The sequence below is a fragment of the Oryzias melastigma genome, linkage group LG22 (genome assembly GCF_002922805.2).
Source record: "Oryzias melastigma strain HK-1 linkage group LG22, ASM292280v2, whole genome shotgun sequence".
In the NCBI taxonomy this organism is placed as follows: Eukaryota; Metazoa; Chordata; class Actinopteri; order Beloniformes; family Adrianichthyidae; genus Oryzias; species Oryzias melastigma.
In genome coordinates this window covers 13015597-13042085 of record NC_050533.1, presented here as the reverse complement: position 1 = coordinate 13042085, position 26489 = coordinate 13015597, and the positions used below count along the sequence as shown (strand labels likewise).

The following is a 26489-nucleotide window of genomic DNA, read 5'->3' as shown; positions in this document are numbered from 1 at the left end:
AAATCATTCATTTATGGCTTAACTAGTAAAACCGTTTCTTTTTTGGTGCATGCATTTTTTCATGTGACTGTTTCTAGTCTTTAAAGACCCACTCCAATGAAAATCATGTTTTTAGCATTTTTAACATGTTCTTGTTCCATTTTTCTCATGATAGAGGACATATGTAAAAGAATTTAAGATTCCAACTGTGTTTCTTAGTATTTCTTTATTAATAATCGGCACTCCCACTTGATGACCTCTCATAACCCCTTTAAAAACTATTTCGGACACCCCTTCCTCTTCAAATGCCCCTATAATTAGAGGGCTAGGGAGAAGCTGTAGGGGAATAATTTGGATTCAGCCTGAATCATCCACTTGCAGACAAATAGATCCATTAACATCTTTATTTTCCTCATCCGAGCTGCAATCTGGCTCTGAACTGCTACGCTAGGGTTAGCTTGGGCTGGTGAGGTGCTATAAGATAGCGGGAGAGAGCGTAAACAAAGGGTTGATGGTAAATTAGCAGAGGCTAATTTTCGCACCAACAATCCTGCTGTCAACTTAGAGGGACAATTTCTTTTAAACTTCTGCTGCTCTGGAGAAAATCTGTCATAAATAAACAAAATATATTTATTGATTGTGGCTAAAATTTGTTGATTTTGGCTATATATCTATATATATATATATATATATATATGTATAAGAGTGGGACTTTAACATTGTCTAATCAAGTCTGTCTGCACCTTTAAATTGAAATTCCAATGCAGCACATTTTGTATTTCTGTCACCAGGAGTATTTTCTTTTTTGAGGAGGTGTTATTTATTGCCTCAGCAGAATGGCTTTAGGCTGATGTCCTTTTGCATTTGACAGGTCAGATCCAGTGAAGAAACATCTTTTTCCTTTTTTTTTTTTTTTAAGAAAAAGTGACTGTAGAAAAACCGGATTGTATTTTGTTCAGAATACTAGTGGAACTACCTGTTTTTGTAATACTCAATCACACTTGTAAGAAAGCAAAATTTCTTGGTCTTGGCATTTTTCAACTATGATGTTGCAGATTTCACTACAAGAGATTCTAGCTGGTGAAAACATCACCCAAAAACCAGCATTGTTTTATCTGAACTTTTAGTCACTTGTTTGGAAAAAAAAGTGGTAGAAGCTAAAAACATCAAATAACTGTTTATGGTGCTGTTTCTTTTTTGCAAGCATGAGAAAAGAGGACAAAGCAACGAACGGGGAATGTCACTAAGAAGGTGGTAAGGTTGACTGTAGGGAGGTGAGTCTCTGCTGAGCCAGGACCCTGTTTGCCTTCCTATTACCACCCGCGTCTGTGACCTGCTGACAGCTGCAGATGAAGAGATAGGAGCTTGAGCTCCAAGCAGGACAGGTGAAAGAGGGAGAAGCTCTCAGCGGTTTTGGGACGCTGAGATGGCACACTTTTAGTTGTCTTTTTCACTGTTTCTCAGTTTAGGTGAACAGAACTATCAATAATTTTTGACACATTTTGGTAATGGTCTCAGAAGAGGCTCTAAAATTAGGTGAAAATCGAAATGCAGAGAAGATATTTGACACGTTTTTGCTTTGGAGGATTTCCCTTTTGGGGGAGTTCTGTTGTGTGGTCCATTTATGGGGCAGGGGGGCAAGCCATGCTGCACTCCTCGGCCTGTGTTGATGAATGGCTTCTTTGTGGGCCTGTGGTAACAAGCCGAATCCCTTCGTCTACCTCCATATGGCAAGTCCTATAGATCTCCTGTAGCCCGAGGCTCCAGTGAACATCTGCCTCCTCCAAAGTGTACTTGAGTGGGGGCTCCTAAACGCTCGGAAGCACCAACTGGACAGAACACATGTCCCTCTCTGTAGTTTAGCTTTCATTTTTAATGTTTCATCAAAGCCCAGCCAAATTGGACGCGATAGTCGTTTTTGTTGTACAGCTGTGAAAAGCTTGGCGTCACACTCAGCAGGTTGGGCTTGTTTGACCCTTATGAGAAACGCGAGGTGTAAACAGACAAATTCCAAGTCTGTGCACTTTCTTACCGAGCTGATTTAGCTTCGAGTTGTGCTGATGAAGTGAAACGTTTTGCATGGTGACCATAGTGCTCTTAAAGACACATTCCCTTGGGAACGTCCCAGTTTGAAACGAACAGGTAAACCTTGAATTTTCTGAGACAGATCAGTAAACCACACGTCCAGTTTAGTGTCACCGGCAGCAAGGTGGATTTCTCTGCCAAAAAAAGAGCATACTGTGCAAACGTTTGTCCAGGCTCTGACCTGTTGGAGGGGGAATTAATGGTCAGTCCCAATTATCTTTGCTGTCTGCTCTTCCTTTAAGTATGTTTGATGGGTAAACGTCTGCCGGCATAAAGGTACGACTGATGAACAGCTTCACGTCTGTTACCTTGGGCTGGCTAACTGTTGAGTTTGCCATTGTGGTAAATGAAGTAATAACTTTATATTATTACTATCAAGAATAAATGTGAGCTAAAAAATCCTCGTCTCTGTTTAACAAGTTTCTGTGTTTTTCTTTTGTTTGGAATGAATCCAGACCACAAGAACCAAATAAAGTGGATTTTTTGGTCTTGGAAATGCAGATAACATTAAAAATACGAGTCAGTTTTTTCAAGAATTTGTGTGAATTTCAAAGAAAACACATTTTAAAGTTTGTCAGAGTCTGGGAAATATGTTTTACCTTAACAGGTAGTTTGACTGGTTGGCAACTTTTCTACTTTTAGTTTCTAGATTCTAAATTTAGCTTAAAATCAGTTCCATTATACATTTAAATGAATTGTATTAAATTAGTGAAGTTTAGGATTCTGAGAAGCTAAGAGCTCACAGAGTTCTGTAGTTCTTGAGTTACATATTTAGGAAAAAAGGTGCCAGGACTTATGGGAAATGTACTCATTGAGTTATTTTGTGCGTGAAGTTTTCTATTTTGGAACAATAATGTGATCAGTGAATGTTAGATTTAAAAATGAACAAAAAAACTGATCAAGTGAACTGCTAGGATAATTGTCAAAATGATGAATTGTTAATTTTTTAAAATAAACTGTCAGTGTGACTCACTCAAAAAGGAAAATGTTCTCTATAATCAGATGTCATATAATACAAAATGTTGTTCTTTATTAGCAATATTAAATGGAAATACACTGGAATAATTCCAAATGTATGAATTTAACTTTTAACTTAGTTGTTCCTTTTATTTTTGGTTCTAAAAAAGCTTAGCTGTCAACTTTAAATGTTAACATTTGAGGTTTTGTAACAGAAGTTCCACCTTTTGTTTGTTTTGAAACAGTTATTCATCCGGGATGTCTCTTACAGAACTATGCAAATTAGAATTTTTTTAAGAAGGAAAATCAGTTTTGATATTGAACACAACCATAAATTAAATCATGACATAGTAAATTGATTTTTAACATAGGCAGTGATACCAAATTAGCAGGGGAAAAAACAGCTGGAATGTAACATTTCTAGTGTAAAAATGTCTATAGTTTGAGTTTATATTTTTATTTTGACTTACTGAAATAAAATAAAAACGTTTTAATGCCATTTTTATTTATAGAAATGCAACCTTATAACACCAATGTGGGTTTTTTTAAACTTTATATTCAAATCGATTTTTTTGTTTTAGTTTTGTTTAAGATTTTTAACTATACTTCCAGCTGACGTGAAATCATTTCAGTTGGACAAGCATAGAATATTTTGTAAAGAATTTTTCAAATAGGAAAAAGTGTTTCTTAAGTTCTATCTGTTTAGATATTTGATGTAATTTGGTAGAAAAGCCTAAATTGTTGTTTCTAGTGCAGACAGACGCTCCACTCATCGGGTGTGAGACTCATTTCCTTTTGTTTCAGAGTTTGAGTCATCCTAATTGACATTCCAATCATAATCCCAGTCATCTTTAGGCACTCCGAGGAAACATCTTAATGCCCCATAATCACCCATTCAGCCTGATGATGCTTATCAAATGTAGAAAAAAAACTGAATTTCCTCACTCAGACACGTTAACGTCAATGTCTTTGGTGGGTCATTTTTGGAACTTCTTGCTTTTCTGGATTGTAATCTGTGTTTTTATACAGATGTGAGAACTGCGTGGAGATGCTGTTTGTGCGCGGCGCCGGCAACTGTGTGCAATGCAACACGCCACTGAGGAAGAACAACTTTCGGGTGCAGCTCTTCGAGGACCCAACCGTCGACAAGGAGGTGGAAATCCGAAAGAAGGTCATGAAAATGTGAGTAAAGGGGGGGGCTTGAGATTGTGAGGTGAAGGGGTGTGGTTCTGTGTGTTTATGTGCTATACCATCCCTCCTCCCATTTCTTAAACTGCCTTTGTCTTTGTCATTACACTGTTTGTTTTGTAGACAATGAGTCTCCCTGGGGGGTTTCAAATGGGTTGGCTCTTTCTCTGCCAGATTTTACTTCGCAGCCCCTCCCCGGTCCTGCTCTTCTCCTCTTATTTTTTTTTTAATACCCCTTAATTGATGTTCTAATGTGTGTCTTACAGGCAGTATGCAGAAATGGTATTATAAATCGGTTGATTTAATGGAGGCTATAAATGTCGGCTCTCGTTAGGCTCCACTATTTACACGGCTGTCCCTATTCTTCCTCTGCAGCTACAACAAGAGGGAGTGTGACTTCCAAAGCCTCAGAGAATACAACGATTATCTGGAGCAAGTGGAGGACATAGGTAAGGGGTTCCAGCTTGAAAGGCTCTTCCTAAAACAAGTGTTATTATTTCCCCTTCACTCTGGGGTGTTTTTAAAGGGATTAGTGCCAGCCAGGGGCACGGATTAGGGAGCACCTCTGCCAGTGTTGACACGTCTTGACTGGCAGCTCTCTGAGGACTGTGTAGCTTGTCATTATTGGGGGGACAGGGCACGGGTTGGCCTGTCACTCCTAATGCTAATTTGTTCATCCCATTGAACACCTGTGCTTCTGCTTTTACTACCCAAAAGCTACTTATTTATTTATTTTTCCAGCGACTATTATTTTTAAGAAGACATTTGTGAAAGCTTTAACCCATTAAGACATCACAGCCTTCCAAAGCCCAGGAGGACTCATTTTCAAATCCTTTTATCTGTCAAGTCACCACTGTAGTGGTTTTTGAACGTAGGGATGAAAGAACAAACCTCCAAATGAAGTCAAACTGCCTTTGAATCTTTCATGACTTCTTTTTAACAAGCAAACCGTTGCTGCACAATGTCTTTGACATCCTAAATCCTTGAAAAAAGTGGATGTTATTCGGGAAAAAATGTTTCCATTTCATTCTACGGTTTTATTCTATTGACTGTATATTAGAACTGGAGTGAGTGCCACCCCACCCCAAAATCCAAACAGGAAGTACCTGTTGACTCCAAGAAGCCAAAACCCCATAGACTTCTACTGAGTAATAGCAGCTATTTTTCAGTCATAGTTTTTGTCAGAAAAAGCATTCTTGTTCTGTTTCAAGTTAGGAACTGACCAATCAGACGCCTCAATAAAAGTATGTGGTTTCACATTAAATGTTCAAAATGTTTGATTGACTGATTCTCCCGCTTTCAAGTGATAGGGGTGTGGCCTTCCAACAAGCTCACTCCTGACTGGTTAGAGTGGTTGCCATAGAAATGTTGACTCAGACCGACTTGCACCTAATTCCTGACATCGTCTGGCTCCAAAAAAATGATTATTGAATTGTCTTCATTTGTTTGGAGTCACTTTCTATTGGTGACATCACACTCCCTCTGTCCAGTTCTCATACACAGTCAATGAGTTTGACTTAAACTAGAGCAAAATCTCAGCTTTTTCTTTTTGTATAGTTAATGTTACTTGTAGATGTTGTGAAATGCTATTACACTTAGTTTAAAGCTGTTAATTTTTATATTTTAACTGAACATTGTTGAGTCTGACCAACGCATTCTCACTCGTCATATATGAACGAATGGTTTGAACCCCCACCCCCGCGCCACGTTTTGCCATTTTGCGTCCCCAACTTGTCGTTTTTTTGACTGGCTGGCTGTTCCCATTAAATCAGGGTTCCTCAAGCTTCAGACTGCGAACCTGCACCGGTCTGTGGGCCGTTTGGTTTTGGGTCGCGGAAAGGGAAAAAATGCATATGCTAATCAGGCATCTTCAACCTGACTGGTACCATTCCAGTATCGGGATACGAGCCGTACTGATACCCTAACCCTAACTCGGTACCAGTTTTGCGTCCGTTACTGCGTTCGATACCACGTCCCGAGGGTTGGGGACCCATGATTCAATGGGAACAGCCAGCACGACAAAAAAACAACGAGTTGGGGACACCCAAAATGTCAAAAAGTGATATGAAGGGGGCCCGAACCATACATCCATATATGGGAGTGAGGAGTGAGAATGTGTAGATCCGGATGAGGTTGAGGAGCCCTCATTTCCTTTTTTTTCTATTTATATTTGTAGTGTACAACCTGACGAACAATGTTGATGTGGAAAACACCAAACTGAGAATGGAGCAATACCAGAGAGAAAACAAAGATGTCATCCAGCGGAATAAAGCAAAGCTTGTATGTATCTCTGAGTCATTTTTTCCCCTCTACATTTATATTTTATTTAGTAGTCACTTTTATTCAAAGTGACTTTATGCTTTAAAGCATTGGGGGTTAACTATCTTGCCCCAAGGACACAGTGATTACCAAGCAATTTGAATCTTTGACTATCCGATTGGCAGACATCTGCATGACTCACTTCCAAGAAATCCAACTTTTTCTGATTTAAAGGAAAAAAACCAACCACACAACTTTGAAATTCATCTGAAAAGCACAGAGAAGTGCTGTGTTAGAACATTTCAGGCTATTGCAAACTTCTTAAATGAATCATCTCCTTCTTGTGGGTCACTTCTTTCAAATAGTTTTAATATTTGGGTGCAGAAATGGGTGTTCTTTACACATTACTGTTGAGGATGCACCCATTTTAGAGTCTTGGGTGTAAATAAGTGCAGGAGGGTGCACTATTATCTCTTTAGATCTCAATGTACAGTGCACTTATTGTTTCCTAACATTTGCTCGCAGACGCGAGAGCAGGAAGAGCTGGAGGAGCTGCTGCTGCTGGAACAGCAAAGCAATGAACAGCGGAGGCTGGAGGTGCTGCAGGAGGAGCAGAGACAGCTGCAGGCCAAGAGGAAAAGCAAACAGGCTCTTCTGGATGAACTGGTGAGAAACAGATAACTTTACACATCCATATTTAAGGCAAAAGACTGGCAGAGAACAAGCCACCTCTTGACATACAGTACGTTTCATCCCTAACATACTGTTTGCCTGGGGGTTCCCGGCAGTGAGATCATTAAAAGCTTATTTTCAGCGGTTGTGCTTTAGCCTACATTGTTCCACCTCTGTGATTTAAAAGCCCATCGGCTCCACTTTGTTGACCCGTGGGCTTTGAAGGGTATTGTTCCTGCAGGGCGCCCCGCTGAAAGACCATCACAGATAGCAAACTAAGTTTGTTGTTTGTTTGTTTAAGGCACAGCGCCTGTTGACTGTAGGGAGATGAGATCCTCTTGCATGCCCCCCCTCCCACACCAAGGGGGTTGGTGGTGGGGAAGTCTCTAACCCCAACATCGGTGTATGTCTCTGCGGTCAGAAGGCTTAGCGCTCGGACACTCGAAACATTCATCTGCTCGTACATTAGATTCCACGCTGATATTTCCGGGAGGAGTTTTTAACTGATCAATAAAACGCATCACTGGGAACTTTCAAAGCAAACGATCCTTTTCTAATAAAAGATTAGAATGACATCCATCATTGAGCCTAAATTATTTATCTACAATTATACTGTTTGGATTTATGGAAGTTGAAAGTCAGACTGCAATATGTTTAATTTATAGACATTGGGGTTTTTTTGTGCACTTCTTTTTAACTCTTAAAAAACATTTCCCTTATTTATTTAAAAGTAAAATGCGTCTTGGTGCAGACATTTTCTAGATGTATGTTGCTTAAAGTTTTGCATGATATGGAGAACTTGTGATGATAAAATGTGTCATTTTTTATTTTTTATATATTTTAGTGATTATTTGAACTGTGATATTTATTATATTTTTAATTTTTAAAACACTTTACAACAAAAGACCAAAGTGCTATCAAGGTAAAAGTAAAGACAGCAAAAAAATAAAGGAAGACAAAATTCTTTGCGTCCTCTGCCTCTTTTGACAGACACAACCACTTCAGGGCAATTGGTTGTTAGTTGGGAAATAAGAAATATATGAGCTTACATATGTTAAAAAAATGTACAAATAAGTACCAAACCGGCCGAGTTACGAAGAAAAACCTGCGACTTGTACTCCAGAAAATATGGTACTTCTAAGCGAAAATTAATACAACAAATGTGAAAATTCTTATGAAAACATACACAAAATATTCTAATATAAAAAAAAGAAAAAATTTAAATATTTTATTTTATCAAGTTATATCAACGATCATTTCAATGTAAGGTCGGAAGCTATGTTTTAGAAGATCTATAGAAAAAGCCCACACACTATACCTCAAAAACAGGGTTTATTTGTTAGCATATACAAAGTGATGTACTTTGCTTTTGCAAGATACAGAAAAATTACAACAGAAAACATTTTTTAACGCAATAAAAATACGTTAAATCAAACGGTAAGTGTGGAGTATCCTTACTCCGATGGTTATTTACATGTAGAGAGGAATCTTCTAGAATGAGTTTACTGCTTTTATTGTTTAAGCTGAAGCTTGATAATAAAGAACTGCTAATAAAAAGCTAAATTCTCTTTGTTTCTCCAGGAACAGTCTAAGCTTCCTGCCACTCTTTTGCTCGCCCAGCACAAAGTCCGTGCTGCTCAGCTGGAGACTGAAATTGAGCAGCAGAAGCAAAACGTAAAACCTACGAGTTTGTTTTCAACTGGAATTCAAATGGTGAGTACAACTCAAAATTAAGTTTTTATGTAAGATTTGTTAATATTTTAATCCAAAGTCAGTAAATGTCAAAGGATTGCAGCATCATAGGCCTTTCAGTAGAGTCTTCACGCCTCAGATTAAAGCAGCAGAAGAGAGCGACACGAACAAGTTTCAAGTCATACACCACCACAAAAAAGCTGAACATGTGGAGGATAGACTTTATAATTTCTTAAAACTTTTTATAGACATTGACAAAGAGCATTTTATGCATTATTCAAGCAAATATAATAACAAATATCCTAAAGAACACATTAAAGTCACACAAAAAACTAAACACATGCCAAAAATATACTTGAATGCATTTTAAAAAAAATCATTATTTTGCGTTTCTCTTTGTTGTTTAAGCCATAAACAGCATACACTTACACATTTTTATAGGTCAAATTTTATGACGTGCTGTTTTTTCAATGCATCCTAATAAATTACTTCATCACATATAAGAGGAAATAAGGAGGAGTGCATGACTGCTGTACTTATTTAAAAAAAAAATCTAATTTGGATACAGATTTCTAAACCTACGTTAATACTTAATCATAGTTTTAAATTCTATTTCCTTCTAAAGTTTTATTTATTTAAAAGCACAGAGGTGAACCACTGCCACTCTGCAGAAACTATTTCCTAAAAAATTGCAGTTTTTTTCTTGTTTTTGCCTAAAAATGGCATAAGAACACTTTTGAAAAGACAATTGGAGTGGGGCTTTAACCCTAGAGCACTATTGCTCGGTAATTTTAATCCAAGCTAAAGTATTCACATTATTTTCAATATGAAAATCACCATTTCGGAATGTCATTAGTCCCTGGATAAGTCTTACATATCCCAAGAATGGGTGGGCCAAAGGCCAAGTCTCCAGTATCATTATTATAATTATTATTATTATTATAAATCACTAAATTTTTTAGCAAAAATTATGAGTATGTTTTTAGGATCTTCCTATATTTTTATTTTCAATTTGGTTACATAAACCACAGTTAAATATAAAAGAAAACTACTCTAATTTATCATGTGTCGTCATATTTTGATCTATTTTTTATGACAAATACTTTTTATTGGGTATGTTATATCGGGTAAAAATTACCCAGTAAAAAGGATCTTTTAACTTTTTAAAGCAAAACTGTTCTAGGGTCAAGGTGGACATTGGTGGTTGGTGTGAATGAGAAGGATCCAGAAGAGAGGATTAGATGGTGGCAGATCATTTGCTGTGGTGACACCTAAAGGCCATAATACCCTTTCTAAGGTTTAATCATTAAATAGACCAGACCAACCAATGTCTTGTTGATGTTAGACGAATGAGTTATTGATTAAAAAATAAAGAAACTTCCTTGCTAAGATAATTGCTTTAGTAGTATGTGTATTCTTGTAGCATAGTCATATAAATTTACTCAGAGTTGGGATGGAAGTGACGTTCTTGTTGACTATCAATGTAGACTGTAACAGTGAGGCCATGTTGGTCAAGATGACGTAGTTATACATGAATGACTCGTAGGAGATAGGAGAACCAGTTGCAGATCTGGTGTGAGTTTCAGTTCAGTCCTGATATAAGTGGAGAACTTGTTGACAGTCGTGTTGATAAAGCTCAGACCTTCAAACAGGATCTTCTTCAGTGTCTGGGGCTTCTTCAGTTAAAAAACCTCCCTTGACCCCACCGTCGTGTCATCACATTCCTCTGTGCAAGCAGTTGATCCCACAGAAACGGAGCATGGGGGGCTCAGGCCTGTTGTTGCTCTAACTGTGCAGCCCTCTACCCATCATGTCTGCAAAGACCTTCTACTTGGCTCTCGTTCAGATTTCCAGTCGTTTATTTTCATTTTACTTGGATGAGATAGGCTGTGTCATCATCCCCACCCCTTCCCCTGCAACCCCCATGAGGTACGCTTGTCTTCCCACAGTTCAGTGGTGCGTGGGAGAGATATCTGTCTCATGCTCACCTAAAGGCTGAAACAAACATTTGACATACAAAAAAATGTGCCACCATAAAAAAATCAATTACAGATCCAGGAGAATAAATTATTTCTTTGACTTCCCTTTTGTTTTATGGTTCCTCCTATGCTCCTTATAGAGTGTTGGTGGAGCAAAACTCTCCCCACACATGTGCTCCGCTGGATGGAGGGACTTGAGTCAGGGGAATGTGTGGGTTTGGATTTCCTTCACTTCAGAGCAGGACTTCTGTTTGACTTGGTGGGGTTTCAGCACAGATTGGTGGAATCCTGCAGATTTCTGAATTCGTTTATTTACCAAGTTGTGGTTTCTTTTAACAAAGGGGTTCACATTTCTCATCAGAATAAAAAAACAAAAACAAAAGTATTTGTTTTTGTTCTCGTGTTTATTAGGGGTGTAGGGAAATACTGATTCTGTGATATATTGGGATATTCCATTCTGTGATATTTGTAACGATTTAAAATGTATATGAAGATGATATTTTCATTAATTATTTATAAGCAAATGTAGTTCAGCGTCTTACATTTGTAATTTACCTAAAGAAAAGCAGCATTCATTTCCTTGGGTAAAAGCATCTTGTGTATGAGATACAGTTGCAGTTCTTAGCGTTTTGATCATTAAGTAAAATACATTTTTACAGTTTTATTAAAATGAAAGCTGCATTAATATTCAGGTAGATCTTTTTTCTAAATCATACTCTTTAAAGAAAATTGTGAAAAATTGTTGTGGTAAAGTCTTGAGATATATCGTGTTACATATCGTAGGGTTAGACGTGTATCGCGATATGTATCGCATGGCCAGACTCTTGCAAATACACACCCCTAATATTTATATGTAGTTATAACAAGTTAGACCACCATTATATTAATAAATATTGTATGTTGGGCCATTATCAAGCGAAATAGATCAAATTTATTTAAACAAACTTCATTATTATCATAAAAAGACTGTCTTTAGAATGTGCTATTCCAAGAAAATATTAAAGTCTTGTTGTACCAATTTAGAAACATTTGGACCATTTTTTTATTGCAAACAATTTTGCCACCTACATTTATGGGTAGAAATATGATTTATGTTTGTTATTCAATTTATATCACTTCATTTTAAACAGTCAGCAGTGATCCCACTCCTGGTGGTTATAGGTTGGTTCCAATGTTGGGCAGCAGAGCCACCATCACTGTGTGAATGTGTTTATGTATGAGAGAATGGGACTGTAACTGTAGAGTGCTTTGGGCCTTTTAAGAAGGTAGAAAAGTGCTATACAAGTATACACTGTTTACCATATTTTCTGGATCATAATGTGCACTTAAATCTGTTAACTTTCTTTAAAATTGACAGTGCACTTTTATGTATGAATTCTGGTTGTGCTTACTGATCTCAAACCAATTTTTTGTGGTATACAGCGCTCAAGAATCCTTACAAAAAACTATAGAGCCACACCGCTTCATTGAGTGTTGGAGCATTAAAGCCTCGTTTCTACTGAACGATTCGGTTCGGTATTTTGAGAGTTTCCATTGCAAAATACAACCATGAAACAGTATCGAACCATACCTCTTGATGGCCTCCATCTGTTGTAGGTTCATTGAAAAGTGATGTTGAGCCGTTGTTGCCACCCGTTGATTGGCAGAAAGTGAAAGCGCCAATCAGAAAGCGCCAATAAAGCTCTTATTTAAGCTAACATTTCCAACAGCGGTCTTCATCTTAGTTGCCTGCAATCTTCTTTCAAACAACATTAAATTCCTGTTATATATGATATACCAGAAGTAAAGCAAGGAAAAGACGAGCTGCTGGATGACATTCATTGTTGTTGCTTTTCTAGTTGTCGCACTACAATGACTCAATGACACGCTAGCGGTCTACACCACGTATGCGCCGGGAAAACAAGTGGAAGCAAGGCTTAACTGAGTGGAACAATCGCCAGAATTAACTGAACTGTACTGTACCACCCCTTACCGTACCGGACTGGACTACTCAGTGGAAACGAGGCTTATGTGTACTATAGTAAGGAGCCTGGGAGGGTGATTCATACTGGGCTAGTGGGCTTCAACATATTGAACTGAAAAAGGGAAAGTATTGTTTTATATTCCATGTGTCACATCTAGGAATAATTATGATATTAGTTTGACTAATGTGTCATGTTGCACTCATCGCAGAAAAAAGAAAACAACACAATTCACTAGATTTACTTCCCATCAATCCCTCAGACCAATTGGATGCCTCTTGGCCCCTCTAGGCTTTCTGGGTAGTTTAGTAAAACCACATTATCTGACTGATTTGCGTTGCTTAATGGGCCATATATTCCGTTGGTGTTATGATTCAAAACTACAATAGTTCATACATCTTAAAACCGATTTATTCAACTGTCCAACAATTTCTCATTTCATGTGTCCATTGGACATTGCACTATATAATGATTTATAAGGAAGAAGATGCCAGAGCCTTGTTCTCACTGTTCCTCTCATATATTCAAAATTATGAAAGAAGTCTTCATTCCAGACTCCTAAAATCTACAGAATGATTGCATAACTTTTGAATGAAGTGTTCAGGAAGTACGAGGGGAAAGTTGTCTTAGTCCAGGTGTAATGCAAAGTGGGATGGGCCTGGTCTTGCCTCAGGAATGGTCGGGAATCGCTCACTAATCCCTTACTTTGTAGGAACTCTATTGAACTTAGAGACACACATGCCCATGTGCGGGTGCACACACAAAAATATGGCTCCCCCTCCCCCCCAGTAGTCTAAGTACACATCCTTTGAAGTGTAATGTCTTTTTAAAATAGATGTCTGCTGATATCAAAAGGTAGACTGTATGGGAGGGAGGCAACAACCTAGTGTTTAAACAGGTTGCTTGTTGTCCAATACAAAACCTGCGTCACATCCCATCATGAATATAGAAGCCATCACAGCTTGAACCTGCTTTGATAAAAAAAACAGAATTAAATCAAATCAAACTTTATTTTTAAAGCACCTTTTATGCAAAAGGAAATTACCAGACAAAAACTGTCACCCTATAATAATATAAATCAAGTTTAAAACAGACAATGAGCATAAAGATAAAATCTTACATTTGGGACAATTGACCCAACATGTCTGTATAGGCAACTTGCATAACAGTAATATGTTATTGAGTTTGTTAGTGTGGTGAGCTTCATATTACTTTCTTATCTAACCGTGTACCGTTGCAGATCGTTCATAAGCTGCTACATGCCTGAACGTAGTTGACCGAGTCTTTCAACCTTGGCACAGCTTTCAGCACCATCCTAAATGAAAGGTCCCAGGTTCCAGCTTTGCTGGAGCCAGATCCACTCCTCAGGTGACGGAGCAGCTGACATACCTGATGAAGCCACTACTGGCACCTGATATAAGCAGGAGACAAACACGGACATAAACGCCCTACACTTAACATGCACACCATCGACGAAAAGGGTACAGTGTATCTCTGGAAGGTGTAGCTGCCTGAAGTAACCCCTAGGTTTTCTTTGCCTTCATTTCATTTTTTACCTAGAGTTGAGTTTACTGGTATGGAAATCACAGAGGCGCAGTCATACATGATGTCAGCTCTTTCAGGCCTGTTTCACATGGTGACCTGTGGTCAACAGCACTGAGCAAGCTCTGCCTTTTTTTCCTCAGACAAACTGGCCTAACTGGTTTTGACAAAGTTTGTTGCCGCGCACAAGCCTCAATGCCAACTGTCTCTTCTTCAGTCTTTCTCACTTTTTTTTTAAACAAACAAAAAAATGTATTTGGGGGTAGGTGTCCCAGCCAAAATACTGGATCAAGTAATTTGAGATTTGTAAACTAACCATTAGATTTGATTTTTTGATATTGGTGACTTATTTGTCAAATTTCCACTCTAATATCAATTTTATTTTGTTATGTAAACCTGCTTTTGTGTAACCAGTTATTTAAAGTGTAGAAAAGCAGAATTTTTGTAAATACAATACATTAAAAATCAGCTACAAAGATGGTTTAACAAACACACTAGAAATAGCTTTAAAATAAATGTTTTAAATACCTTTGATGTACCAATTTAGCATTTTTAAAGAAAATATAGATTTGATTAATTTTTTTATTTTTAACCTAGCCCTGCAGGTATTCTGGATATGATTGAATATCTTTGACACAATAAAAAGATCTCAAGCATCTGAAATCCAATTACATTATTTTATAAAACTTCTTATTATTTGACTTTTTCCCTGTTTGTTTGCTCACACATGCATTGATAGTTTGAAGGCTCTCTGAAAATTTGGGGTTACCTCAGGGGGGTAAAGAGAACTATGATCCCTGATTGGCACCAACAAATGTGGGCATTTACACCTCTGCCCCTGCCCTACACTTGGCCCTCTTTACGTTGGCCACAGCAAACACTGCCAACAGGCAGGACCAACCCAGCGGAAAAAAAGAGTTGTCAGCTTTAGGGGCTTTGCGCCGAGGCAGCTGCCTCAGTTATATTTAAACCTGTAAGGCATAGGGAGGCAGCAGTTTTTACACTTGCTACTTGGGGCTCAAAGCTCTTTATCCACAGAGAAACACTAGCAGTGCCAGGACAGAAGAAGAAAGATTTGGGAATCGGAAGGTTCTTAAATCTACGTTAAATGTTAATATCCTATGCAGTATTACATCCAGACCACTTTCTATTGTTTTCATTGTAACCTTTTATATGACATGATGGACATACTAGATATAGAATGATTACCGATAAATCCATGGAGAGTAATTTATTGTATGTTTCATCTTTTTGACGTAGTATCTGTCAGAAAAGTTTGGAAACAGAGGGCTATCCCCTTACACTTAATACATCTTACTATTCTGATGAGTTAAAGGAGGAACAGGATGCTTAAGACTGCTGATATTTGTGCAGTTTGTCAAAAGCTTGATCAGTTTTCTCTGGTGACTCGGGCTTGGACAAACATAAAACTCTCCTGTTTGAAAAAGAAACTTTTTTTATTATTATTCTTGGTGCTTGTTTATTAATTACTTGGATTTCAAAGTAAAAACTGCAAAAAATGATTAACCTGGCTGCCATGGTGCAAAAGGAAAATAAGCTACTGGAAGGTGATAAAAGGAAGGGACTGAAACACATTTATAATGCTGCCATTTTTTAGCTTTATGAATTCAGTTTTGACAAGTTTGTTGACATAACATCAGCTAGCATCTATGGGCTAACCCGAAACGTTTCTAAAGTCATCCATAGTTTTGGCTTGGATACATGGATCTTGTAGCCTAAAGATAATGTGACTTTTATGAGACCTCTCTCTCATAAAACATTCATGACTATGTGCCTCAACAGTCTGCTGCACTAACACTGTTTTTTCTTTCATTAGAGACAAACACAACAGTATGAAAAAAAGGATTATGTTGCATCATAAACACGTGATGAGTAATGAAGTGTGTTGAGTCAGCACTTCTGCATCATTTCCTCCACCGGTTTGAGCGATATATAACTGATAAAGCTTTATGTGACCATTTAGAACTGTTTATGTAATGTGCAGTCAGGAAAAAAGTATTATTCCATACAGATCTGTATTTTAAGTATATTAGCTATGCTGGTAAAGTTCTTCTTTTTTTTTGTCAACAAGATGCTTTTTGACAGCAAATGAGCCCCTAGAGTGAAAATGTTCCTTGCGTTCTTCTTGCATGCTTATATATTAGTAAATTAGACAATCACAGTGTAGTTTGTGTGGACATCTTTCGGGAACTCATGCTTCACCTGCACACCCGTCCATTCAACATTTTCAGTCGGTCAGTAAGGAACCAGTTTGTGCACCTTACTAATGACTAGAGTGTTTCTCATCTCTGGTCCTTAGGGTACACTGTCCTGCATGTTTTCCATGTTGCCCTGCCTGATTCAGCTCATCATCAGGTTCTGTAGAAGCCTGACAATGACAGTCATCAAAGGCAGGTGTGTTTGAGTGGGGTTGGATTGCAGAAATGCAGGACAGTGTTCCCTGAGGACCAGGGTTGGGAAACACTGGACTAGAGTGTGGCATAAGGACACCAAACGAAAGGATTACTCGCACATCACAAGTGCATTCAACTTGTGTTATCCTTACAAAAACGTAACAATACACTTACCAAACACACGAGAATGATACGTTCCATTTTCATGATGCCCCTTGAATTGATGAGGAACTGCGAGACACACCTGCACTCCCCTTAAAATGCAGCCACTCTTGTCTACAACCTTCCATTGGCCTAGACAACCCAAACACTTGCAGCACTCAAAAATGTCAACAAGTTTGGCCTAGCAATACTTTAGTGATTGGTGAATAAAATAAGAAGTATTGATACTATTAAGTGATAAGGATATCTTGAATCACTTTTCTTCTAAATGTCAAAAAATATCTACTTAAATTTGATTGCGTGAAATGAGCTGTTGAGTCTAAATGGCAGAGGGGATGTAGCATTAATGTATTTGTGCTCTCAGGAGCATGCTTTATTGTAAATTTGATCAGGATTTCACAAGGATCACGAAAGTTCTTCTCCAGTTGAAGAGCCTAGTTACACGATTTTTTACATAAATAATTAGTCATATTATCTCATCGATCCCCAGTCCCTCAGATGTTTCTGCCTTGTTGTCCCTGTCTGGTGTTGCCGCCTTCTGTTGCTTTCCTTCTCAGTTGCATTTCAAAAACAACATTCATATGTTGTAGCTTACACAGGCTTTTAATAGGCGGTGATGAGTCCATGACTGAAAGCTTTGCAAGTATTATTAGGTGTGCAGGAGGGCTCTCTTGAGGGGGTGGGTCCACATTCTGTGTTTGTGAACAGTATGGGTTCTCTGAAAGACTTGGCTGTATTCTGGAGTACGTTCTGATACGTGCTGATGCCAACTCTCAAGGTGCCCTTCCTGAAGAATGCAAATAAATGTTTGACGTTGTAGGGTGGGGGTGGGGACGCCTCATCTGTTTGTCTCATTAAGAAAAAAAAATCTGATTTACTGAACTGGAGCTGTCTACAACTCCCAATATACCGGCCTCGACAGCACCCCCAACGTGGACATTTCTGCTTTCACCTCCTCTATCTCAGCACCTCGCTGTGAAGGGAGCAGTAGAAGTAAAAGTCTGAAAATAAAGATGGATGGAGAGATTGAGGAGTTTAAAAGGGAGAGAGTGACTGGGATTGGGTTTAGTAGTCTGGGTTTGATTAGCCTGTGAAAGAGTGGGATAGACAAACAGTTCACTGGCACCAATGGGTTAAAGGTTAAGTAGAAACCATAGCGAAATGTATCAAAAACACAAGATAAAGTGTTCATTTTTAGCAATTTTTGTACTTTTTAATTAAAAAAAACTGACAAATATTTCTGCAAGTTTTGGATTTGACCAGTTTGATATTATTTGCCTTCATAAAGAACTCATTGATGGGAGAGAAAAGAACCTGTTTTTCCACTGACTGTATAGTTTGTAGTCAAAAGACATTTTTTTGTTCTGGGAAGCCATTCAACTTTCATTTTTTCTTCGTTGGAAAAACCCACTCGACAATGCACTGCCACTGTCACTGTTCCTCACCTGCTCAAACTTCAGACGTACACTGAAAACAACAAGTTCTGGCTCGTAAGGATTTACAAAACCGTCTAAGTTGAAGTCATTAAGGAAATAAGAGCGGAGTTGTGAGGATAGATTAAAGCATTAATCTCTAAATGGATTACCTGACATACAGACACTAGCCTGGAGCACCTATAAGCTTTGAGTAAGTTTGCGTTACCAAATAAAAAAATCAGGTTAGTTTCTGATGCATAATGTTTATTTTTTCTAAACCTTTTTTACAGTGAAAGAAATCTTTGGTGTAAAGAAATCCCAACAAAGAAAACCCTTCAATAAATCATAAAGAGCACAAATAGAGTAGATGCACCACATCAGTGTTCTATTTTATTTAACTTAAGGCGTATGTGTGAGGCTTTTTCATGCTTACTTGAACAAAGTTATCCTTTGCTTTAGTTTTAAATAAGATAACTCTACATTGGTTATGACAATCCCAAGCTTTTGTAACTTTGAGCTAGGCTTTGGTCACTTTGTTTGTGTTGGTGTGGATGTGTTTTATGTGTGATTGTGTGGGTCAAAATCCTATGTGAGGGAGGGAAGAGTAATCTGTGGTCATGAGGCATATGCTATGTGTTTGGTTTGGTTTTCATCAGCTCTCTTCTGTGTTCTCTTGTACTCCCTCTGCTACCTTTTTTTGTTTGTTTCCTCTCTTATGTTTTTATATTGCATTATCTTTAAGTTCCTTTGCTTTTCTCTTTAAAAAAAACAGTTTGTTCTTGGCCAAACAGCTTCTTTTTAATCCTGCTTTGTTTCATGACCGTGGCTTGTCCTCTGAGTTTTTTTTTATTGCTTTAATGTTGGAGAAAACACAGCGGTCTGACGCTGTGTGGAAATTCCCCTTTGATGGCAGAGCCTCAAATCGAACAGTTCCACTGCGTCCTTGAGAAGTCTCATATTTCTTGCCCAATCCTCATTGTCGGGAAAATATAGAAACACAATATTCTTGCAAAGTCTTAGCTTTGATTTCATTTTTATCCAGTCATCAGCCATGTGACATGTTTCATTTTGGCTTGATTTTTCTAAACTGTTGGAGACCCAACATTTGTGAGTCAATCAACCTTGATTATTTCTCTCTCTTAGATGATCATCAGCATTACTTTTTGTTCCTGTTAAAGCATTATAAGGGTTGACCACATTTGTTGCTGCAGAGACAAATCTACTTTGTGTTTTTTAGGGCTACGATTTAAAAAAAAAAAGTTTTTTGTGTAAAATTGTATTTTTCTGTGTTATTTTCCCCTCTAGAACCACACAGTATCTCTGCAGCCTTTGCCTAGGATAGAGGAAGCGCTTTACCTCTACAAACCCCTTCATGTTGAAACCTACGGACCTCCTGTGCCTGAACTGGAGCAGCTGGGAAGATATGGGTACACATTTATTTCTCCGTTTTCAACTCACTGTAGCCATTCAGTCATTTTGATTTACCAGACATTATTTTACATGTTTTTACTGAAAGTTACATTTACTGAAGACTTTTACAGTCAATATTTTTATGTAGCCATGCAAGATTCTCTGAGCTTTCAATGCATTTGAGTTGTGAACAGAAAAGATCGATGCTGCTTGTATATTGTAAGTAGTTTAAAGGGTACATGCACCATTTTTGTGCTAACTACATCAATTTCCTTGTGCTATATTTTTAAGGTAAACCAAAATGTGTATTTGATATGTGTGAGATTTATAGAAACAAAAATTAGTGACCAATAAGTTGAAACAACCGAACCATAGAAGAACAATTTATTTGCTTGTTAGACTGGTAACCAAAGTGCCCAATTAAAACCAACATATAAATAGGGAAATATTCCAATATGCCTGTTTTCTCTGAAGTTCTGTGTTTTGATGATGAAGACCAAAAACAATGAGGGATTTCACATTATCAGAAAATATTATAATATTGAGGAAAAACTGTTTTATTTCATGTTTAATTCTTCTTTTTTTGCAATATGTCACAGCACTATACAAGAGCATGGTTTAAAAAGCAAATTGAAGAGACATATTTAACAATAGATGGCATTGTTTAAAAAAGTAGGATTTTTTTGTGGGCATCATTGTCTGGGATGAATATAAGAGAAGTTGTGGTTAAAGCTTATCGGTTTTCAAGTATTTTTGGAATGTAACACATGTAGAGCATACCCGTCTTTGACATTTTTGATTAATTTTGTCCAACATTTTTGCTTTATTTGTAAGAAAACAATTTTATATTTTGGCTTTTGGGCATTTTGTATTTTTTAAGGGATATAAGTTGTGATTTTTTTTTTTAGATTCTTAAAGTTTTTTGGTGAAAATCTATTTGAGTTTTTTGGTCTAAGTATCACAAAGATGCAGCGCCAAGAAATTCCTATTCATCTTTGTACCTCTGACTGGAGTTAGTTATAAGAGGTAGAAAAACTTCACTGCAAACCCCTGTTGTGGGTTTTTGTTCTGACCCTGGGGACCACCACCAGACCAGGACCTGGGGACCTGAAGGCTCTGGGAGGGTCATAAATTAAACCAGTTCTTATTCATTACATAAAAAATAACAATTCAAATTCCTTTAACATATGTATAAATTAATAAAATAATCTTGAAATCAATCTTAAAGCTGACTGGGAACCAGTTCAAAGATTTCAAGGTTTGTGTAATTCTTTTCACTAAAATGGGTTAAAAGGCGTGCAGTTGAGTTTTGAACAAGCCACAGCCAAAGTTTACTGGTTTGCTCGACTATCAAACCAAATTTGGTTGTAAATTACACTGTATAGTAGATTATAAAACACAACACAAATAAAACGTCACTCTCTAACATGACAAAAATAAGTATTTTTCAGTCAAAAATATGTATAACTTTTCTCTCCTGTGGTTAAACAAGAAACAATATCTTTCCTATGATTAGGTTTGAAGTCCAGGATATTAAAAAAATCTTTAAATATAAAGCTTAAGGCATTAACAGAAGAATGTCCTCCTTTTAAAAGTTACTTTTTACTTTTTTTTGGATGGCCTAAGAATAAAAAGTTGTTAGAAATAGCAAAATATAAATGTTTAGACTTGAAGTTTAATTTGGATAAATTGTTTTAAATCAATGAAATTGAGCTGATGCGTGGCAGTTAGCTTCTCTAATGAACTGAAATACTGAAAGTGAGTATCAGGGAATGGGCTTGGTAGAGAAAGAAGGCATAAGAAAAGTCTGCCACAAGCCACCATGGAGCATTGGCAGGAGCGTCCATTAACACACACACAGGAAGTGCTTTCCCCTCCCGACGGCCCCTTTGGGCCAATCAATCCACGACGCCATTGGTCCAGCCTTCTCGGAGTATAAGCCATCCATCAGACCGTCCAGCGCCCAGCCGTCTGCACTTCAGCTGGCTGGCAATACAGCCTGCCCACACACTGAGAAAGGCCTGCTTTTATTGGGTGACAGGCAAAACGGGGTCATACTGCTTTGTGTCAAGCTCATTGACTTTGAGAATTGCTTCAACCTGACAGTAACCTTCATACGGCTGAGATATGCATAAGGTCAGCATGTTTATGGTGACTTTTTGTTTACTGGTTGTGTTTTAATGTCCAAAAATAACTTGACTTTTTTTTGTAGTTCAGTCACATTTTACCTAATTAGCAGCTCTACTTAAGGGAAAGCATGTTTGTAGACTTTAAGCCGAATTACTACTTATTTACATTATATATTCAGGGAATTGCTGAGGTCCTGCTTCTTTTGTCCAAGCCAATCAATATGCAGATGAAACACGGCTCACAGTTTTTGCTGCATACTGGATCTGAGCAGGGAGGACTCATGTCAGCAGATCAGGGGTCCTGGAAGGACTCTGCCATACAGATAAATGGGACTTTGTTCGGGGGGGGGCATGGCTCCCAGAGTGCTTATCCTCTGCAGTGACATGGACAGACTGGTCCACACCAACCACAAGTCCCAAGATGCACTGTGTTGTTAAAAGCAAACAGTATTGCTGACACTCATGCACCGTTAGCAGTTTGGAATTCAGCGAAGTTTGACATTTAGTGATTCTATATAAACATTGACGTAAGTTTACATACAAACCAAAAGCATTTTTTTTTCTCATATACATTCATATTGGCCACAGTCGAGCATGCAGCATGTGATAGAATGAGGTAACCGAGAATGCAGATAGTGTTGGTAGAGTGAAAAGTGAGTCCCCCGTGAACGCTGCAGCTCCACTCCTGTGACCTGTGAAGGGAATATGTTTGAACTTGCGAGAAGATATGGATGTGCCGGAGTGTGGAGGAGATGGAATGGAGTGTGAGGGGGCAAGTACTTATTTTAAACCATGACTGTTTGTCTTGGTCAAGGCCCACTGTGACAGGAACACCACTGGTGATTTGTCTTGGACACAGTCATCAAGTGAGACTGGTACGTTGAGCTCACACACCCCCTCTCCTGTGGCCCCAGGGCCTCTGGGGCTTGTCTTTTGCATAGAATATTCAGCCAACTTGAGACAAACTGTTGCTATGTTTTTTTTTCTTTGACTTCCTCTTGATCTTCTTTTTCTTTCCCCTTTCTTCTCTGTCTTAGTGTCTTTATCGCTTTGTCCCTTTGCCCTCCCAAAAAAACCACAGGAGTGCTGCATGAATGCCAGAGAAAAGAGGTTACACCTCTTTTTGCTCCCTCTCTTTCAGCTGTACCTGAATAAATATGAGCTGAGCTCTTATATTAAAGACATCTGGCTCAACACTGGAGCGGAGTAAAGGTTGCATATTCAGGGGGCCTCCAAAAGTGCTCGTTCAGCTTCTACCTCCCCTTAAACGCAGAGGTACACAAGCGAAGGATCTCCTCGTGTGCAAGGGTGTATTGTGATTTGCCCCAGAGGATATGACCCTCAAACGTTGCGAGGTTTCCGAATTGTTTTATTTTTGCCCATCTCTTTGGTCCATGCAAATGCAGTACTTGTCATGGCTCTTTGCTTTTATGTTGAATAGTTAAAGCCTTTAATAAACAAAATCAAAGACGAAGTAAATGTGGCTTTGCAGAAACAAACAGAAGCTCAGTGTTTACGTTTGCATGGCTTTTTAGATGAATCAAAAACCTACAGACTACAGAAGTTGCTGTGAAACCCCCCAGAGCTTCATACTGTAGTGATGGATGCAGTGTCAAAGTCACGGTTGCCTTCTACCTAAAAACATTTCTATCAAAGGATCCTAGTGTGGTCAAAAAAATAATTAAAGACCTCCATTTTTTATTTACGTAAATGGGTTTTTGAACCGGAATTCGTTCTCTACAAGAGAATGCTTCTGAGTTCTGACTGTGTAGGCGATGAAAGACTGGAATTTTGGACGTGGACAAATCAGATGAGGGGAATAGGGGAAAGAGAAATTGGCTGTGGAGCGTTGAAAAATTTGACTCAAACCTCAAGTGCTGACAATGAACGCTCGCCAGAACAGTTGTTTGTGTTGGCACGCGCTGCCCCGAAATTAGCCCATCTCTTTCTGACAGAAGTTGCTCAATGAGCTTCGCCAAATGCCAATGTGTATAATATTTTGAAGTTCTGCCTCCTCCTCCTCCCCCCAACCCCGCATTGCTTTCTATAATTGGTGGAAAAAGTGAGGTTTGCCATCGGGAGGGCTCGTCGGGGATCCGTCTCCTGTTAGTCCGTTGAAGGGGAGCAGCTGAATGAGTGAGTGTTTAGTCTGGAGTCCCTCTCCTGGGGATGCGCTTTTATGCACAAGGAAGTAGTCCTAAGAGCACTTTCCCTCACTAAGTCACTATCTGTGAGGTTAAATAGCCTTTGGTAGTTTGCTCTGACCCACAATCATAAACACAGGCAACAACTAATCATTTTCTCCTCTCTAAACTGCCTCTAGGTCTCCATTTGAAGATAATCAGTGTTTTCGTGGACACAAAAATAATACATAAATCACTTGTGCACACACATGCCGTGTGCTTAAAAGATGGCTGGATCTGTTTGGGAGACGGAGGTTAATGGGTCTCTCAGTGATGCTCTTTTTTCCATACATCCCCTGGTGCCTGTGTTTTTAAATGAACTGTGTGTGTATTTTTTGTTTTGTTTTGTTTGTATGTTGAGTTATGTTAAGTGCTTTAATAAGAGGGAGGTATTCAGGGTAGTCGGCACTGCCGCCACAATCCTGAGTTCTTGACAATAAACTATAGACTGTCTCTGACTGGTAAGCATGACCCCCAATCTTAAATCCCCGTCTTTTTCTGGGTTTTGGCCAACTGATCAAGAGTTCTTTAAAAAATACTTCCACTCTGAACTACGGCAATATAAAACTGAACAAGTAAAGCAGTTAAGAAATGGCAAAGAATAGCTTTTCCATATTTCCCCGATTCTCTGATCCCTGCGAGGCACTCATCCATCTGAGGGGCCTGATGGGTCCGGGAGACCTAGGGGGCAGGTCAGAGGTCGCTGACCATGAGGGACCCGAGGCACAGCACCAGGATGTCAGAGTGTGAGAGCTGACAGGAGCAAAGTGATGGCACCTTAGAGAGACACGACTTGCATTCTGGGCCGCAAAGACTCATACGCTCTCACACTCTCTCCCACAAATGCAGCTTTGATGGGTAAGTTATGGGGAGATGAGGTGCCGGTTAGCATGACCTCACTTGAACTCTTCCAAGAGCAACAGCCTTTGATCTACTTTTACTACTTCTGAATAATATTTTAAGGGCATTTCTCTTGTTGTTCACCACTTAGCTAGCTAGAAAATCCTATGTTGGTCAAAAAAAAAAATTATTGATTTGTCTCTTGCATAACAATACTTGCACGTGCCACCATAACCATAACTTAAAGCTAAACTTGGTTTCTCAGTTATCCGATATCCTCCACACTGTACACTTGTCTGACATGCTGTTGTCTTGCGTTACTTGCAACTATAGATGCCGTCGCAGAGCTTCATTGGCCGTTTAAGTGTTTTCATAGCTTAGGTCTGGAAGCTGGACTGCAGACATACACAGATTTAGAATTTGCATAACCAAAAGAGAATGTCGGCATTATAATAGTGTGGAGACTGGAGGCTAGTTATTTGACTTGTAAACCTGTCTGTGACAACAGGATGCCACATCTTTACACAAAGCACTCTTAGCCACCACCTTGTGTCGACACTCATTTTCTGCACTTCTTGTTTCTATCAAAACTCTTCCAGAAATGGAGCATATCATGGCCGCCGTCTGATTCTCCACCAGCCAACACCCAGACCATTATCCTGTCTGTCTCAGTAAATAGACCATTAACAGCCAGGGTTGGTATAGGCCAGATCACTATTGTTTTCCTTCCCATAGATCTGAGCAAATATTGATCTTCTCTTGAAGTATGAGTCAAAATAAGCTCTCTCTGTAGTTGACCAGAAGCTTTTTACTTGTGGGTAATCATTTCTAACCTGAAGTACAAGAAGAAACCAGAGAGAGAATTACTGGATGACACAATGGGAAATGCATTTGTCTTGTTTTCATCATCCTACAGAAGTCAGGCGTTTTGTCTCTGTGGCTTGTATGCTGGACGAACCAGCGGAGACTCTCTTTGAGATGAAGGAAATGGTTAAAAGTGCTCAGAGTTTAATGATCATGCAGACATAAATGGATTTGAACCCTTAGCAGCTCCTCTGCTCTTCAAGCAGTGCGGGGGAAAGGGCCCGGCTATGAGCAGGGGGATTAACCAGCTCATTTTCCACTCTTAAAGGCTGGTGAAACAAAACAAACTCCTGTCTTGAGGGGCTCGGCCGTGGGGACTTGCCACACACACCTTAGAAAAGGAGGTGCTTCTTCCAGATAGTTTATGAATCACCCCCTCACACACAAACTCTTGTGCCCTTTTCTACAGAATAATAGTACACTCTGCCTTTTCCCAGTGCCTCACATGCTTCAGTAAGCGATACCTGCAGACGCAAATCCCTGCTGGGAAAACTCTTTTCTTCCTCTGTTTGTTGGGGATCCGTTTCCAGTATGTTACATCTAACTGTCCGAGCTCCTTTTGTTCCGTATGTGTGTGTCTTTGTGCATCTGTGCGTGTATGGGTGTGTCTCGTGATAGCGGCCATTCACCGGACAGTATATTTTCCTCCATTGTGTACAGCCCCATTTGGTTAACGATGACACTGATGTCATGTCATTATCTTCCCTCTCCGGTGCGGTTTGCCTCCCTCCCTCCCTCCCTCCTGCTTCTTAAATTTC

General features: G+C 38.8%; 1 protein-coding gene across 1 annotated transcript in view; it reads left to right on the top strand.

Moving 5' to 3' along the window:
* Positions 1–26489, top strand: part of mnat1 (MNAT1 component of CDK activating kinase) — a 35327-nt gene that overhangs the window by 2505 nt on the left and 6333 nt on the right. The window contains exons 2-7 of the mRNA XM_024266431.2: positions 4051–4203; positions 4585–4658; positions 6386–6489; positions 6994–7134; positions 8722–8853; positions 19611–19732. Of these exons, the coding sequence (XP_024122199.1) occupies positions 4051–4203; positions 4585–4658; positions 6386–6489; positions 6994–7134; positions 8722–8853; positions 19611–19732 (726 nt within the window). The remainder of the gene's footprint in view (positions 1–4050; positions 4204–4584; positions 4659–6385; positions 6490–6993; positions 7135–8721; positions 8854–19610; positions 19733–26489) is intronic.